Source organism: Schistosoma mansoni, chromosome 2 (genome assembly GCF_000237925.1).
Source record: "Schistosoma mansoni strain Puerto Rico chromosome 2, complete genome".
Classification (NCBI taxonomy): Eukaryota; Metazoa; Platyhelminthes; class Trematoda; order Strigeidida; family Schistosomatidae; genus Schistosoma; species Schistosoma mansoni.
Genome location: NC_031496.1, coordinates 2,843,621 through 2,859,842, shown reverse-complemented (window position 1 = coordinate 2,859,842; position 16,222 = coordinate 2,843,621). Strand labels below are relative to the sequence as shown.

The 16,222-nt window shown below is 39.3% G+C and overlaps 1 protein-coding gene across 1 annotated transcript in view; it reads right to left on the bottom strand.

The window, feature by feature from the left end:
* The window catches only part of Smp_170990 (putative vinculin), a gene marked incomplete at both ends in the record, with an annotated part of 81,629 nt that extends 77,418 nt beyond the window's left edge, over positions 1 to 4,211 (bottom strand). The window contains 7 exons of the mRNA XM_018795328.1: positions 925 to 1,095; positions 2,658 to 2,770; positions 3,431 to 3,599; positions 3,633 to 3,778; positions 3,808 to 3,979; positions 4,013 to 4,120; positions 4,158 to 4,211. Of these exons, the coding sequence (XP_018649652.1) occupies positions 925 to 1,095; positions 2,658 to 2,770; positions 3,431 to 3,599; positions 3,633 to 3,778; positions 3,808 to 3,979; positions 4,013 to 4,120; positions 4,158 to 4,211 (933 nt within the window). The remainder of the gene's footprint in view (positions 1 to 924; positions 1,096 to 2,657; positions 2,771 to 3,430; positions 3,600 to 3,632; positions 3,779 to 3,807; positions 3,980 to 4,012; positions 4,121 to 4,157) is intronic.
* Between the last annotated feature and the right edge of the window lie 12,011 nt (positions 4,212 to 16,222).

Sequence of the window (16,222 nt, the reverse complement as noted above, 5' to 3'; positions counted from 1 at the left end):
GGGCGATGTTGTTTAGTGTAGTGATACGTTGGAAGAAAGTTACAGACTGCCAAATCAAGACGATATATTAATGTATGAAGTTTTTGACAATTGCACTGAGAGCCATGTGAACAGGTGCAGAATACCTGGTTTGGGTATTCACAACAATCGTAACCAATATTTAGAGACGTTGGGTAAAAAAGGCTCAAAATAAGCCTCAATGATGTAGATACATAAACTCTTTTTTTTACGTTCTAAATTTCCAAATTATCTTAGTTTTTTACTCCACGAACCAATACTCTCTCCTACAATCATAACTTCTATGCTTAATTACTTTTACTACTAATGGTACTGATACTACTACTACTACTACTACTACTACACTAGTATTTGTTTTAATAGTTTCAGTGCGCTGTGCTAATGTGGTTTAGAGACTTGAATCGATGTACACAATTGATATGACTGACCGACTTTGAGAGGCGATCGGTATTTTAGTATAACTATGGAGGGATTTCACTGAAATCAAATGAGAACAAAAACAGATCAAAACTATAAATCGACACAAATAATATGAGCAGTATTATGTCTCATCACCATTATAATGTAGCTCAACAACAGAGAACATTTGTGTAGGTATCATCCGACTAAAACTAAAAAACTGGGTTTTACTAACCATCCCTATTTAAAACCTAGTACAAAGTTAACCTTATCTGATTTAAAAAGGATAGAGCCTACTCATGATCAACACATCGGTATATTTTACTGTACATCGTAAACATATTTTTGGGAACAAAATTTATTTGACTTAACAAACTAACAATAAACTCAGTAGTGTCCTTCTGAACTATTAAAATTCCACATTGAAATGTAGACACATCGTTTAAAGGTTACTGCTGTCATACATTCAAAAAATATAAAATAATGTATCACCCAATAGGCGCTTACATGACCACTTCTTCTTAGGTGAATAAGTGACTGTGCATAATCGTTTAATTCATCGCATAAATGGATGATTGCTTTACTATTTGAACTTGTTTGATTCAAATTGGCTAAATTTTTCGCTGAATTCAAAACTTGATTCAGTGCTTTCTCACCAGCTGTCATTGCAACGGAACACTAAGAGATGAGAAAATAAACAAGAGATTTAAAAAAAGAATGAGATTGAACAAAATATACACAGAGACAGAAAGTTTTTATTCGCTTGCATTATTCTATGAAGCTATTGGTGTGATAAATTCATCCTTAAGTTGCACTACTTTACACAAATAGCTGCTCCAATTTTTTATGTACCCATCTCAATCCAAAAATAAATACAGATACATTGATTGAATAAAAGAACTACTGCATACAATCCTTTGTAGGATTAATAGACAACTCTAATTTATTTAGAAGACTTCTCAACCGTGTTTTTTAAAGATTTACCTTAGTGATACCCAAAACAGAACAACTATCCAATGGTAGCTAGATAAATCGTGCGCCGGTTACACATAAGGTTGAACAGTAATTATCGGGAACTGTAACAATTTATAAAAAATCAAGCATAATTTGTTACTTTAATCATGTTAACGAATTCAGTTACTTGCCTTTGACCGCCTCGTTGGACGGCTAACAAGTAGCTTAGATTGTAGACTAATACTTACGATGGTTCATTCTTCGGTAAAAAGTTGGATTATGTATTACATAAACAAAAATAACATTAACTGTTGTGTATAAAACAAGGACTTTTTTTGAAAGGATCAAAAAATGCAATTAATTAATAACATAAGAATTTATGTACGAACCTCTGTAATTTGTTAGAGCCAATAATTCAAACAGCCTCTATAAAACTTAATAGATCAAAAGATTGAAAACCTCTTAACAAATGCTTTCTAAATCAGGCTGTAAATTTTCAGGTTACGAGTACTTTGTTCACGTATAGAATATTAGCGCATTGGACAAGAGATGGAGAACTACCTAAAACAATAATCTAACAGTCACTGGTAATGAGTATATTTAGTTTTTTTCAGCTACATGTCAAATACCAAACTGAGCTTATTCAAAGGGATTTACAGCTCCACACAAGACATTCTGCTCTTCAAAAGAGAAGGAGGTAGTTAAGTATGGTTAATGATAAATGACAAAAGTATTTAACGAGTATAAATCAATTTCATTTATCCGTTCATTTTAAAATTAATCGACTGTTTAACTTCTTTTTCCCATGTCAAACTATGATTTTAACGTCAGGACCAACTGGATATCCTAGATTGATTGTGAAGCATAGAACAAAATATTTAAGAGTCAAGATGAGTTATCTAGTACCTACTATCAACCTGTCTCAACAAGCAATACTAATGAGAAAGCTGAGTTACAGAAGGGTGACATCTCAAAAGTGAAACCGAATATGAAACTTACCCACAGTATTATAAGATTATTTTTGTAAAAACCAAGCAATAAAATACAAAGTTATGTACCAAGCTACATAAGTTCGATTACCAAGTGTGCTATACAAAAGTATGTAGGAAATTGAGTGGCTCTCATCAACTGAAACGTATCTGCATACCTTACGAAACTTATTTCCTAAAATATTAAACTGGGATTATGCATCACAGCTCTAAGTTCTAAAAGTACTAATATATATTAACTACCATAAAAGATCCTACAAGTATCTTATATCATGCCAAGAAACAGAAAAAATACGGATAACTTACATTGGAATCAGAAATCCAGTCGCTGACAAACTGTAAACGGCTATCAAAAGCTGCTTTATTCATATGCATAGCCGCTAAGTCATCATCGAATAACTCTGATGAGTCTGTGAAGGGATGGTTTTGGTTTACATAAAATAAGAATTAGTTAACGAAAGACTGCATAACAAAATAGACACTAAGTAAAGAATGATAATAATAAAGATAATTTACCAGGTGTAACTAGCTTAAACACCGCACACGACAGCATGTTGTGCGCAAAATAAACAAAATGTGACATAACTGACAGTGAACTCGATAAAGGAGAGGCTGTGAAAATTTGGCTGTGACCACTTAAAACAAAAATTAAATTTACAACCAATGTGATGAACATGCTATATACTACCGTAGTATATATACTTTCTAGAGAATTGATAGGAGTTTAATAAGAAATACTCTTAACTTATCCGAAGATTGGCCGTTATACTTAAATTATTTAAGCATAAAGATGCCCGCATAAAATAAGTCCGAGTCCATGTGGACTTAAGCAATTTAAACAGGGATTATTCATAAACCATGTGGAACATTTTCATTGACCACTATTTTTTAGCAAACTTCACCCAATACGAAGGTGTATATGAGCATGATCATAATTGAAGTGGTTACATATACAACCAGACCTAATAGACAATAGATAATAGGATAATACATAGAAAAATTTTACTTTTTCTACAAAGGACCTTATAACTTCGGAAGAATTGAAAAACATTTTGAGACATTTAACTTACGATTCTGATGTGTATTTACGTGAAGTTTTAAAGACGATATTAGAATAGGCGTTAGACGTTTCACCTGTTCTATACCTCTAAGAAGTAGGGCAGAGTGAGATTGAATGGTCAATTCCTCCTGTCTATTGTCTACTTCTTTAATCATATCAGCCATACAAGGGGTTAGTCGCTGCACAACGTTGAAACTTTAACAAGAAATTACCTTGACAAAATCGGCCAAACCAGTGAGACTCGAAACATGTTCCGCGGTGGCTAGGACACTAAGTACCCTTCTGCAGTGTCTGATGATTTTCCGTACTTCAGACATATCAAAGGTAAGAAGAACAGATGATGTTCCCTGTAGTATACCTGGAGAAAATAAGAGCAAAACGTATTACCTCTAGATCCCTCTATCAATTTTCTTCGTGCTTCTGAAGAGCTTGGGTCGTTTTGCAGCAGTACGACAGCATCCTGGAGATAAAAAGATGCATCTTCAACACGTTTGAGTGAGGGCGGCATATCTCTCTGCAGCAGCTGGTCATCACTAGCCTCGATTGTTTGGTGACCAACCTTTTGTAATTGTTAAAAGTAGTTAAGACTAACCTTTATAAGGTTTTCAACTGCAAGTTTTACAACATTTACGCGAAAATCAAGATCAGGAATCTCTGTACCTGATCCCGCATCCTCAAACAGTAATATTAGTTTTAACACCTTTAAAATTATGTGACTAAGCTATCAAGTAAAATACCTGTTGAGCTACTGGGCTGAGAATGCGTTCAATTGATTTCGTATGAAACGACATCACGAAAACAAAGTAACGTTTACATCTAAATGAAGCGGACTCTGAACGTCCAATCTTTGACTGACCGGAATAAAACACCCCTTGGAGTTTGAAGATGCTGTGTGGTAGTCTGTGTTGTAGAATTCACTGGCCACATCTCAAAAGTCCTATTTGCATTGTAGTCAGGAATCGTGTCCAGTTACCATAAAAATTAATACAAAGCTATGGTCTGCAATGTGGCTTTAAATATCTGTTTAGATGATCAGTTTCAGGTCCAGTTTGGAAGTGACAGTAAGCTAGGTGGCCCATGTTAGTCTTCGCAATGATGATCTCCAAGTTGATCAAACGTTTTCTGAGAGAGTCAACAGGTGGGGCTTCATACATGTGTTGAGGTAATGAATCCCAATCGTTGATGATTCGATAGGAAAGTTGATAATCAGCTGACAAGTAATTTTATTTGAGCTTGTGAACTTTTTTTAGAATGTCTTCCTATATACTCTGCTTTCGAAGACAAGAGGAATGAGGGCATATCAGATGCGAATTTATCACTAAGTAATTTGAAAAGTGTAATCAAGTCTCCTCTAGTTGTTCGATATGACAATAGGAATAAGTTTAGTTTAACCAGTCGAGCATCATACGGGAGCTTTGCTATTCCTGGAATCAACTTAATTTCGGCTCTCTGAACCTTTTCCAAAAGCTCACTGTCATTTTTCAAGTAGAAGCTACCCTCTTTTATGTAGTAATCAAGTTTAAGTCTCACGAACACCGTATACAAAGTCAAGAAAGTTTTAGCGTTAACATGGCTAAAGATCCTACGTATTGGCTATAGGGTTCTTAAACATTTGGTGGCCGTTTTACAGAACTATGCTCCAGTTTCTAAGTTTTGTCTAACAATGACTCCCAGGACATTGTGTGTCTGGACAACAGGTAGCTAAATGTTATTAATCATGTATGTATCTATACCTCTATGACCAATATGCATTACAATGCACTTGAGAGTATTGATCGGCAACGGCCAAGTCTAAGAACTTTCAGGTTGTAGCTGTAAATAATTCCCCAAAATCAATAGCTCATTAAGTGTTCGACATTGGATGCTGACCATGTTGTTTAAGTGGACTTGTTTAACTGAAGACTTTCGGTCATGCATCCGCACCAGATCACGTTTCAACACGGCGTGGGACACAGCTCCTACGTTTCATTAGCCAGCTTATAGAAAAGGTCCTCGATATATTGGTAACGAATCAAATATATCTTTCCTGCCTCTTCTCGTCTGACTTCTGATTTCTATCTGACTGGGAACGATCGAATATAGAAGGTGCTACTGGTAGCTAGTTGTAAAACTAGAACATCCGTTGCAATCTCATTGGTGAGACCGACGTGATCTGGTACACCAAGTCAATATACTGTGAGTCTGTTCCATTTTGGAATATTATTATTCATTGTTATTCTTTATTTGAATTTTATATACTGTGATATACTTTTTTCGCGAATTTTTTTTCTCGGATATATTTTAATTCGACATTTTTCGTTATCTATAATACTATGACGGAACACTCTCCTAAGGTTCTTAAGTTTAAGTCTATTCCCCCTATTTCGATTCAGTTAACGCCATTTTGGCCCGACAATATCGAGTCCTGGTTCTGCTATGCAGAAGCCGATTTTTGCGTGCACGGAATCACGGACTCGCGCACACGTTTCCTCGCGGTAGTTAAGGCGTTACCGCGCGAGTTTAACAGGTACGTAACACCTAGTATGTTTACTAGTGATGTTCCAGAACCTTACGAAACGCTTAAGCTATCGATTTTAAAATGAGGAGACCTAACTGATCGACAACGGTTAGACCAACTCCTTAACAATATCGACTTGCAACATGGTTCTGTAACGGACATGTTGCTTAGAATGAGAGAAGTCATCGGCCAACGAACTTTCGATGATGGCCTATTTAGACAACTTTTCTTGTCTAAACTCCCTCAACAGGTGCAGACAGTGCTTGTTTCATTTCAAAACAATGCCATAGATGAACTAGCTGCATCTGCCGATCGAATCTTGGAAATCACCAAGTTTTCTAAGGCCGAGGTTTTTTCCATCAAAGAAAAACCCCAATCGACCTCGACTGACATGGCCGAACTATGTCACACGCTTACAAGATATCTTAGAGTTCGTAATGACCGTAGTCGGTCAAAATCCCCACGTAGGAGCGTTTCACGTAAGAGATCTGTCTCTCGACCACGAGAGACAGATAATCCCGCCTGGTGCTGGTATCACAACCAGTACGGTAAATCCTCTAGAAATTGCAGGAAGCCCTGCAATTATCCGACCCCATAATCGAGTGACACGAAAAACATTTCGGGAAACTTCCCAGCCGGCACGCGTTAACGGCAAACGTAGCCGGCGAACACAGCCGCCTCCTATATGTCACGGATATGACTACGAAAGTTCGCTACCTCGTCGACACTGGCGCAGAAGTTAACGTTCTTCCAGCAAATCCCGACGACGGACTTCGCAAGTCTGTCTTAAGTTTACAGGCGGCAAACGGAAAGCCGATCGCTACTTACGGTAAAAGGTACGTCTACCTTAACGTGGGTTTACGCAAACCCATACACTGGATTTTCGTGGTTGCAGATGTCTCCATGCCAATCATTGGTATAGACCTGTTACAACACCACAATCTACTCATCGACACACGCTCACGAAGGTTAATAGATGGAAACACTAAACTATCTGTTTGCGTAACTCCTTGTTCTGGTTGCAGGTTATCCCCAGTCACGATTAAGCACACCATAGACTTCTTGCACCAATCAGTACTCGATAAATACCCCGGGATACACTAGTCGCAATCGAAATTGCCTCGTGTAACCAGCAATGTTACACATCACATCACGACTACAGGACCACCTGTATTCTCGAAAGCCCGAAGACTCGCTCCCGAGAAGCTTAGGTTAGCTAAAAACGAATTCGACCACATGATGGACCTAGGGATAATTCGACCATCGAATAGTCCATGGGCATCCCTAATGCACATGGTCCCTAAAAAGGACAGCAATGATTGGCGGCCAACTGGTGATTATCGGCGTCTGAATGCTACAACCATTCCCGATCGTTACCCGTTGCCCCATATTCACGATTTGACAGCTACCTTGAAAGGTACAACTGTCTTTTCAAAAATCGACTTGGTTAAGGCTTATAACCAAATCCCGATGGCACCTGACGACATCCCTAAAACCGCCATCATCACTCCCTTCGGTCTTTACGAATTTCTACGAATGCCTTTTGGTTTAAGAAATGCGGCTCAAACCTTCCAAAGGTTTATAGACGACGTCTTCCGAGGTCTCAACTTCGTACATGAGTATGTTGATGACTGTCTAATAGCAAGTCCGGACAGAGAATCACATCTCAAGCATCTGGACATTGTTTTCGATCGACTCCAAAGGCATGGCATTACTGTCAACATTCAGAAATGCCAAATCGGAACTAACTGCTTAGACTTCTTAGGACACACTATTGATGCCCAAGGCATCCGACCCCTTAGGAGCAAAGTGGCGGCCATTCTGGATTACCCAGAACCGACCACGATCAAGCAGTTACGAACTTTTAACGGACTCGTAAGTTTCTATAGACAGTTCATACCCAAATGCGCATCCCTTATGAAACCGTTAACCGATCAGCTTCGTGGAAATGCGAAATCAATTAGTTTAGACGACACCGCTCGTAAAGCATTCTCCACAGTTAAGGAACACATCGTTAAAGCAACCCTGCTTGCTCATCAGGACACTCAAGCGCCCATTAGTATCGCAGTAGACGCATCCGACTCAGCAATCGGAGGAGTCTTACAACAATGGGTTAACAACTCTTGGCAACCTTTAGGATTTTTCTCGAGACGGTTGTTAGACGCGGAATCTAGGTACAGCACGTTCGGTAGGGAACTCCTAGCTATGTATTGTGCTGTACGGCATTTTCAACATTCCATCGAAGGAAGAGAATTCACGCTTTTTACCGATCACAAACCTCTTACCTTCTCTTTAAGTTCATCTTCAGACAAGTACTCACCGCGAGAGTCTCGACAACTCGACTACATTTCGCAGTTTACTTCAGACATACAACATATTTCTGGAGCAAACAATGTAGTCGCAGACGCCTTGTCTCGAGTTAGCTCCTTGAACAGTTTCCAAGGAATCGACCTTCTTGAACTCGCTCAGCTTCAAAAAGAAGACATTGATCTTCAGCATTAGTTATCCTCGACAACTCTTAAACTAAGTATTAGGCAGATGGTAACAGGTAAGGAAACCTTACTCTGTGACACATCTACAGGTAGGGATCGTCCAATTGTACCAAAACATTATCGCCGCAACGTCTTCAATACGTTGCACAATCTTTCTCATCCAGGTGCTCGTGCAACAGTCAAACTTATAGCCGAACGCTTTTGTTGGCCTGGCATGAATAAAGACGTGAGGGAGTGGGCACGCTCCTGTGTAAGCTGTCAGAAATCTAAGGTAATCAGACACAACAAATGTCCCTTAGGTTCTTTCAAAACCCCTGACGCTCGTTTCGACCACGTCCATCTAGATTTGGTAGGACCCTTACCCGACTCGAACGGATACTCATATCTCTTAACATGCGTAGACCGTTTCACTCGATGGCCAGAAGCAGTACCGATTAAGGACATTACTGCTGAAACCGTGGCCCGCGCTTTCGTCGAACGATGGGTAGCAAATTTCGTCTGCCCTTCCACAATCACTACAGACCGCGGACGCCAGTTCGAATCTGGACTTTTTCGTTGTCTAACCTCACTTTTAGGAATCACGCGCTTCCGAACGACCGCCTACCACCCACAAGCAAACGGGTTGGTAGAACGTTTTCATCGACAACTAAAAGCCTCATTATCAGCTTCAAACGTTTCACAGTGGACAGACGCTCTTCCACTCGTCTTGCTAGGTATCCGCAATGCAGTGAAAGCTGACATTGGATACACGGCATCTCAACTCGTTTACGGAACGACACTCCGACTCCCAGGAGAATTCGTGGATCCATCAGCTTCTTCATTGAACATGAATCTAAACTCTTACACGAGTAGGCTTACAAACGCTATGCGTTCAGTTAAACCTGCTCACACTCGACCTCAATCAACTGATGTTTTCGTTCAACCCGAATTACGACATAGTACACACGTCTTCATTCGTCGAGACTCACATCGACGACCCCTCGAATCAGCTTACGAAGGACCATTCAAAGTTCTTCAACATGAACCTAAGTACTATATAGTCGATAAGAACGGCACGAACGATAGCATCAGTATCGATCGACTCAAAGCAGCGTACTTAGAAGGAAACCCTAGCTACGTCGAATTTCCTTCAGTACAATCGTGCGACACGGCTCCGACACTTGTAGTACCCTACACGACAGCCGACACAAAACTTGATTCTTCGCCAACGACAATAGATAAACCTAAAACAACGCGTTCTGGAAGACGAGTAAGATTTCCAGAACATCTTAACGAATATTGCACGTAGGACATAAGCTTTATCTTGAATTACCCTTTCATAGTTTATTATAAAATTTTTTAATATGCTCATTTTTTTATTTACATAAAAAAAACAAAAAAAAACATTTTTATCTTTTTTGAGCGTATATATATTTTTTATATATATAAAAAAAACCCAAAAAAACCAGTTTTTTTTCCGATCGCTTTTACGCTGTTTGTAAGTGTATTACTTTATTCATTTTTTCCCCCGCTCATCTTGTGTCCTTACGCAAGTACGAGTGTATTTTCGACATGCACTCACACGTTTTATTTTTCCTCTTTTCCAGGACGGCTGGAAAGGAATGACGAAGTTTCGCAAGGAACCGAAATATTCATTGTACTACATTTCTTTATTGCTATGTTGTACATTTTGGTCATTTGGGTGGAACTAGAGATACGTTGATTGTAAATAATAATTTAAGGGATGATAATCTTTCTTTTATGGCTTTCTCACAAACTGTCATATAAATTATTCACTTTACTAGCAAGACTATACTGGAAACACCTGTATACCAGGCTAGGCAAGTTTCCGTAGTTATTCGTAGTGTTATTAGCACTGATGGATCCGTTCGACAGCTCTGGCCTATTGTTACTGAAGATAATTAGCTATATCGTTTCAGTTGTCCTTGATGTGGGTTAAGGCTAACAGCTGTAAAGTATATGGGCAAAAGTTTTATGTTGATTCCAATCTAGTCTAACAATCTCGCCTGTGTTTATAGAGATGAGGCAAAATTTCATAAGGCTATTAGGTTAGGGCTGTGAGCTGTTCTCCCATCAACGACGTTTGATATTGTTGTCCAAATTCACGATCGACATTACTAATTTCAGTTCGGAAATCACCATTTTCAAGATTTTTTTGTCTGTACAGAATACTGAGCAATAATGAGCTTTCTCCAAACTGTCGGTTTAGTTATTGCACAGTATTATTTAGTAGCGGCTTCCTGAATTCGGAGGAAGAAGAAGGGTGGAGTACTTGTCCAACATAGCATGACGTAGTTTTCAAAGTAGTTATCGAACTTTCTATCCATCATCTTACCTAGAAAAGTCAAATTTTAGGTTATTATCATACTGTCTGCACTCGGCGTTGGATGAAGCATTTGAACCTAGGTTATAGTTGGGTTCAACAATGTTGTTTTGATCGTCATAGCCGGAGGGTGAAGTACTTGAAATCAGCGTGCTGGACGATGCTGTAGATGTGCTCTTCTAGTTTTTCACAACCGGATCTGCTCAAGCTGCGGCTTTATAATTATTCTCGTTTGTTGAAATTATTTCTCTTTCCCATCCTAGTCGCCAATTATTACGGTCGTGTTCTGTACTAACTACTCGCTACTTTGACTTCAATACTGTGAAGGAATATATTTATATCCTCTTCTTCCTCCTCCCTCGATGACTGGAGTAAAATACCAGTTTTTTATGTGTAGCCTTCTTGACGTTGACATAGTGTTGCGGTTGGAATATCGAAGTCTTACGAGAAAATGAAATACAATGTAATTTTATATCTTCATTTGTCAAACGAGAATTAGTGGACAAACAGTGATAAGGCAACCCGTTTATTCAACTATTACAGGAAGTCCATACACTCATACATCAATACTGACACGATGACAATGACAACTGTCTAAAATAACAATAATAAGGGAAAATGACCCCTTGCTTTGTCAAATATTCTCACTCACTGAAATTCAACAGTGAACCGCGAATTTCAGACACGATAAAACTACGAGCGAGTCACAGTATGGAGGCGCTAGAGCCAGGAGACGGGATGTTAGAATGACCAGACACGATCAATGGTGTCAGCACCTTGGATCCCTTCACACTTTTACAAACAATCGATTGTATATCAATCAAAAATATCAAAATATTCGAGCTGAGTGATTGCAAATAACAAAATCATAGGTAACATCTTTTGAAATTCGATTACCAGTGTTCATACTGAATAATTCACTATGATAATTCCAACCTGATCGATATTGATTTATTTCTCATTAGTTGTAACTGAACATTCCACATTCCGTACATTAATGTGAAACAGGCAGACCTCAATCAAAACTCTATTACCTAGTAACGAGTATTTCGCAAAGATTCTGGCCAGGAACACCACAAAAACATCACAGTAATAAGACAACCCTCGGTGATCCAATTACAGCTGGATAAGGTGCTCGAACCTTAGTGTTGTCGTACATATTCCACTGTGCACAGAGTGCTGAAAAACGGCCAATGTGTGTGAACTTGATGGTGTGATGAAATAAGATAACACTGTTTTGGAGGACATTTGTTACAGTAATTCTTTCCGAATCGTGCTCAAGTTGATAGGTGCAAGGTTTTTGAGGTCAATAATTTCCTGTACCAAAAGTTTTAGCGTCGAGATGACCAAAAGCCCTGCGTATGGACCATAAAGTTCTAAAACCTTTGGCGGCTATTGCACGGCAATGTATAGTAGTTTTTAAGTCTTGACTAACGATGACGCCTAAGTCATTGTGTGCCTGAACAATAGGTAACTCAGTGTTATTCATCGTGTATGCATCTGTACCCTGGTGGCCAATATGCATCACAATACACTTGGAAGTGTTTATCGGCAATTGCCAGGTTTGGGACCATTCAGATAATTTCTCCAGGTCATTTTGGAGTTCTAAGCTGTCGCCCTTGTTTTGTATCGCTCTCCATATCTTGACATCGTCAGCATAGAGTAAGACCTATGACGATAGTAGACGAGGGAGGTCATTTACGTACAGGAGGAATAACACTGGCCCCAAAACTGTACCCTGGGGGACTCCACTCAGCACAGTTTCCCAGCTAGACAACTTGGAGTTCACCCGTACTCTTTGTTGACGCCCAACTAGGAAGTCTTTTATCCACATCAATAGATTGCCTCCAATCCCGACATTCCTTAGCTCATATAACAGCCGGTTGTGCGGAACTTTGTCGAAAGCTTTGCTGAAATCGATGTAAGCTACGTCTATAGGTAACTTTTGGTCCTTAAGAGCGCACCAGCTTTCACGAGCGACTAATAAGTTTGTGAGACAAGAGTAACCTGTTCTAAAACCATGCTGCTTTTTGGAGCGGATCCGGTTTTCATCGAGATACTTTAACAGCTCCTTCCGAATAATCTTTTCTAAGATTTTAACAACCACACTAGTTAGGCTAATTGGTCGGTAATTCTCAGGCTTATGTTTTGTACCTGTTTTGAAGACTGGACTTACTATGGCGTTCTTCCAGTCTTTTGGTAGACAACCCTGGGTTACGGATAGATTAAAACATACACTTAAAGGGTTCGCAACAAAGTTAGCTAATTCCTTTAGTAACCTAGGATGCAGTTCATCGGGTCCAGTGGATTTACCTATGTCAAGCTTAACTAGCAGAACAAAGACATCGAGTTCTTTAATAGTCACGCTGTCCAGTGCTTGTGTGAGGGGATTTTCATGGACTGGTGAGAAGGGTGTTTCTATGGTGTATACATCGCTAAAGTATTTAGAGAATACTTGAGCTTTGCCAAAGTCGTCCTCCACTAGTGATGAGGCAGTACTGTCTCCCCATAGTGAAGGAACATTTCTTCTTTTTGTCCTTTGGTTTATATACGAATACAAGCGTTTAGGACATTCTATGGATTCCCTAACGACTTTCTCTTCGTACAGCTTTCTGGCCTACGGAGGGTCGAGGCACAGGTATTTCGAGCCTTTTGATACTGAGATTTTGCCTCGTCAGTCCCCAGTAACCTAAATCTGTCCCACATTTTCCTTCCTTTACGGAGAAGGATGCGAACCTCCCTACTGAACCACGGTGGGGAGTTTCTTGGTCTCTTAGGTGTAGTCCAAGGGATGTGGGGGGCGGTGACTTTTAAGTATAAATTCCGGAATACGTCCCAAGCCGTTTCGATTGATGACTCTGGGTCTATTTTCCAATCTACTGATGATGCTGATTTCATGATGTCTGGTATGTTTGCTTTCCAGACGTTAGGTCTGGATTGAGCTGGGGCGTGCTCGTGATCGACAGTTATATGGAAGTCAAAGGTTAAAACTGCATGATCACTTTTACCTAGGGGTGGCATGTAATCCAGGTTTGCAACGTCATCCTCATAATGAGTCAATATAAGATCTAGTAGGGATGATGCAGAACCCGGGTCGTACCTAGTTGCTTTCTTCACGTGTTGCACTAGGGCACATGTGATTACCGCATCAACTAGTTCATGTTCGAAGGAATTTGCTGACGATTCAGTCCGCAGATTTCCCCAGTCCACCATGGGTGCATTAAAGTCCCCTAGGATTAGACATCGATCACTTCGTGATAAAGTGTTGAGACTGCTTAGCGGGACCTCGTTTACCTCACAGCTTGGACTGCGATAGATCAAACTAAGCAGCAACTCTTGTTCCCTGCATTTCAGGCGGTAGCTAACTAATTCATACGTCCCACTCTCATGGGATACACTGTCGATAATGGTGAATGGAATAGCATTCCTAATGAATAGAGCTACTCCCCCTCTTTTACGCATTTGTATTCTATCGGCCCTTACTAATGTAAAACCCTCGAAATCAAGTTCCCTACTATCTATAAACGGCGTCATCCATGTTTCTGTGACTGCGATTATGTCTGGCCTAGTTGAGTCAATCTGCACACCTAGTTCCGGTAGCTTATTGAGTAAGCTCCGGGCATTGGTATAACAGATCCGCGGTTGAGTCATCTTTCGCTCTGGAAACCGATCGAGCCTTCCGATTTTGGGTTCCGGAAGTTCCCTTCTGGGTACCATTTTTGATACCAGGGACAGAAGAGACTTTTTTTCTCGAGTTTCTGGTTGTGACAGACCTCTTTGGAGGCTGTCCTTCCTCTTTTGGACAGTGTGGGTCAGCATTTCTTGGACTCACTTGGGCCTGCCTTATGTCAATCTGCGTGTCGACAGATTGAGTTCTGACCGATGTGTCACGACCGCGCTTGCCGAGACACTTTTTTGCGGCATTGACCATTGAGATGGCCTCGGTTAACAGGCTATTTGCATCCAAACAGCACTGTTGACATAGCCATATGCATTCATTCTTACTGAACCGCTTAAAAGCCGCAGGCGTTAGATTCGTGCAAACTTCGTGGTACCAACCTTTGCACTCATCGCACTGCATGCTGCTGTCAACAGGATATCGACATCCTGGGCGATGGCAAATACTTTTGTTGCACCTTCCAGTCATTTTAGGATGAGAAAGTGAGTTTTGACTAAAAGTAGAAAAAACTATAAATAGTTAGGACCAAAGTACTAACAGATACAATAGAAAAACAAGGTACTCTGGAGTACCGACGATAAAACAATTTAGGATACCAAAAATGATATTCTAGTCGAACACTTTAACTGAAAGAAATTCAATCAAAATATAAACAGTAGTGTTGATACGTTAATAACGATCGAAACAATAGAATTTACTCAACGAGGAAAAATACCACTGTCCTTTTTAAATAGCGCGCAACCCTTTTGAGCAGTTTATTGATAATAGCTCGTCACACATATATTGATAAATTAACAGACACCTGAAACCATACCGAAACAACAATCAGCGAGCTCAATTAATTCAGTCTGTTTATACAATCTTTCGACAAATATATTGAATATTGGAATGGAACGTATGGCTTTTGTTTAGCATTTACTGACCACTTTTGTTTCTAGCTATGTGTTACCGCTTCGTGTTGTTGATCGTGTTTCACTTACATTCATTATTATGCACTAAAAGTGTTTCAGAACTATGGATACGTTTTCGTCAAAACCCAAGTTTTGTTAAGTCATTTAACTTCAAGTCTTCCGACTATTTCAGTTCGACAGATAATGAGAATACTTTGAAAAAATACAGTAGAGGTTTCCCTAGAGGTATCTGGGGAACAGCCGCTTTCCCTGATATTATTAGAGGATTATCTGACAATGACACAGGTGCGACTCATATAGTTTTATTGATAATCGTTTCTGTATAACAATTTCGTGTTTACTTATTCACATCAAAAATAAGTTAGATTATCTTCATTCTCTCACCGGTCACTTTTTCATGAAAGATGTTTTGCTTAGTTGTCTAAACTGCAGTAAAAACGTAATTTTACTTAACTGGACCTTTAAAACGAAATTTGTTTGTTTTTCAATTTTTCATCTGGCTAATATTAGTATGTATTAAACTTCATGTATAAATATTATGACAGTTAACTAAATTTGGGTAGTTCCAAATGATCTTCATAGGAATTCACTGATAAAACACAGTTCAAGGGCGATCTTCAGTAACAAAAATTTATTTACATACTCTTTAGTTACAAATTAGAAACTTAGAGGACATATTTAGTTTGATTTATTAGCTCTTGAAACAATATCTGTCTGCGGGTTTTTGAGTCATATGTCTTTTCACTGTAGTGTTCAGATTTATATTTGTATCACTATAGATAAATTTCTATGTGCATCCTCAATGATAATACTGATGAGATGACTGAAACAAATCCATTATTAATGTCTGTTGAGCTGGATGGAGTATCCGTTTTTAACTTTTCTATGAGACTCAAAAGC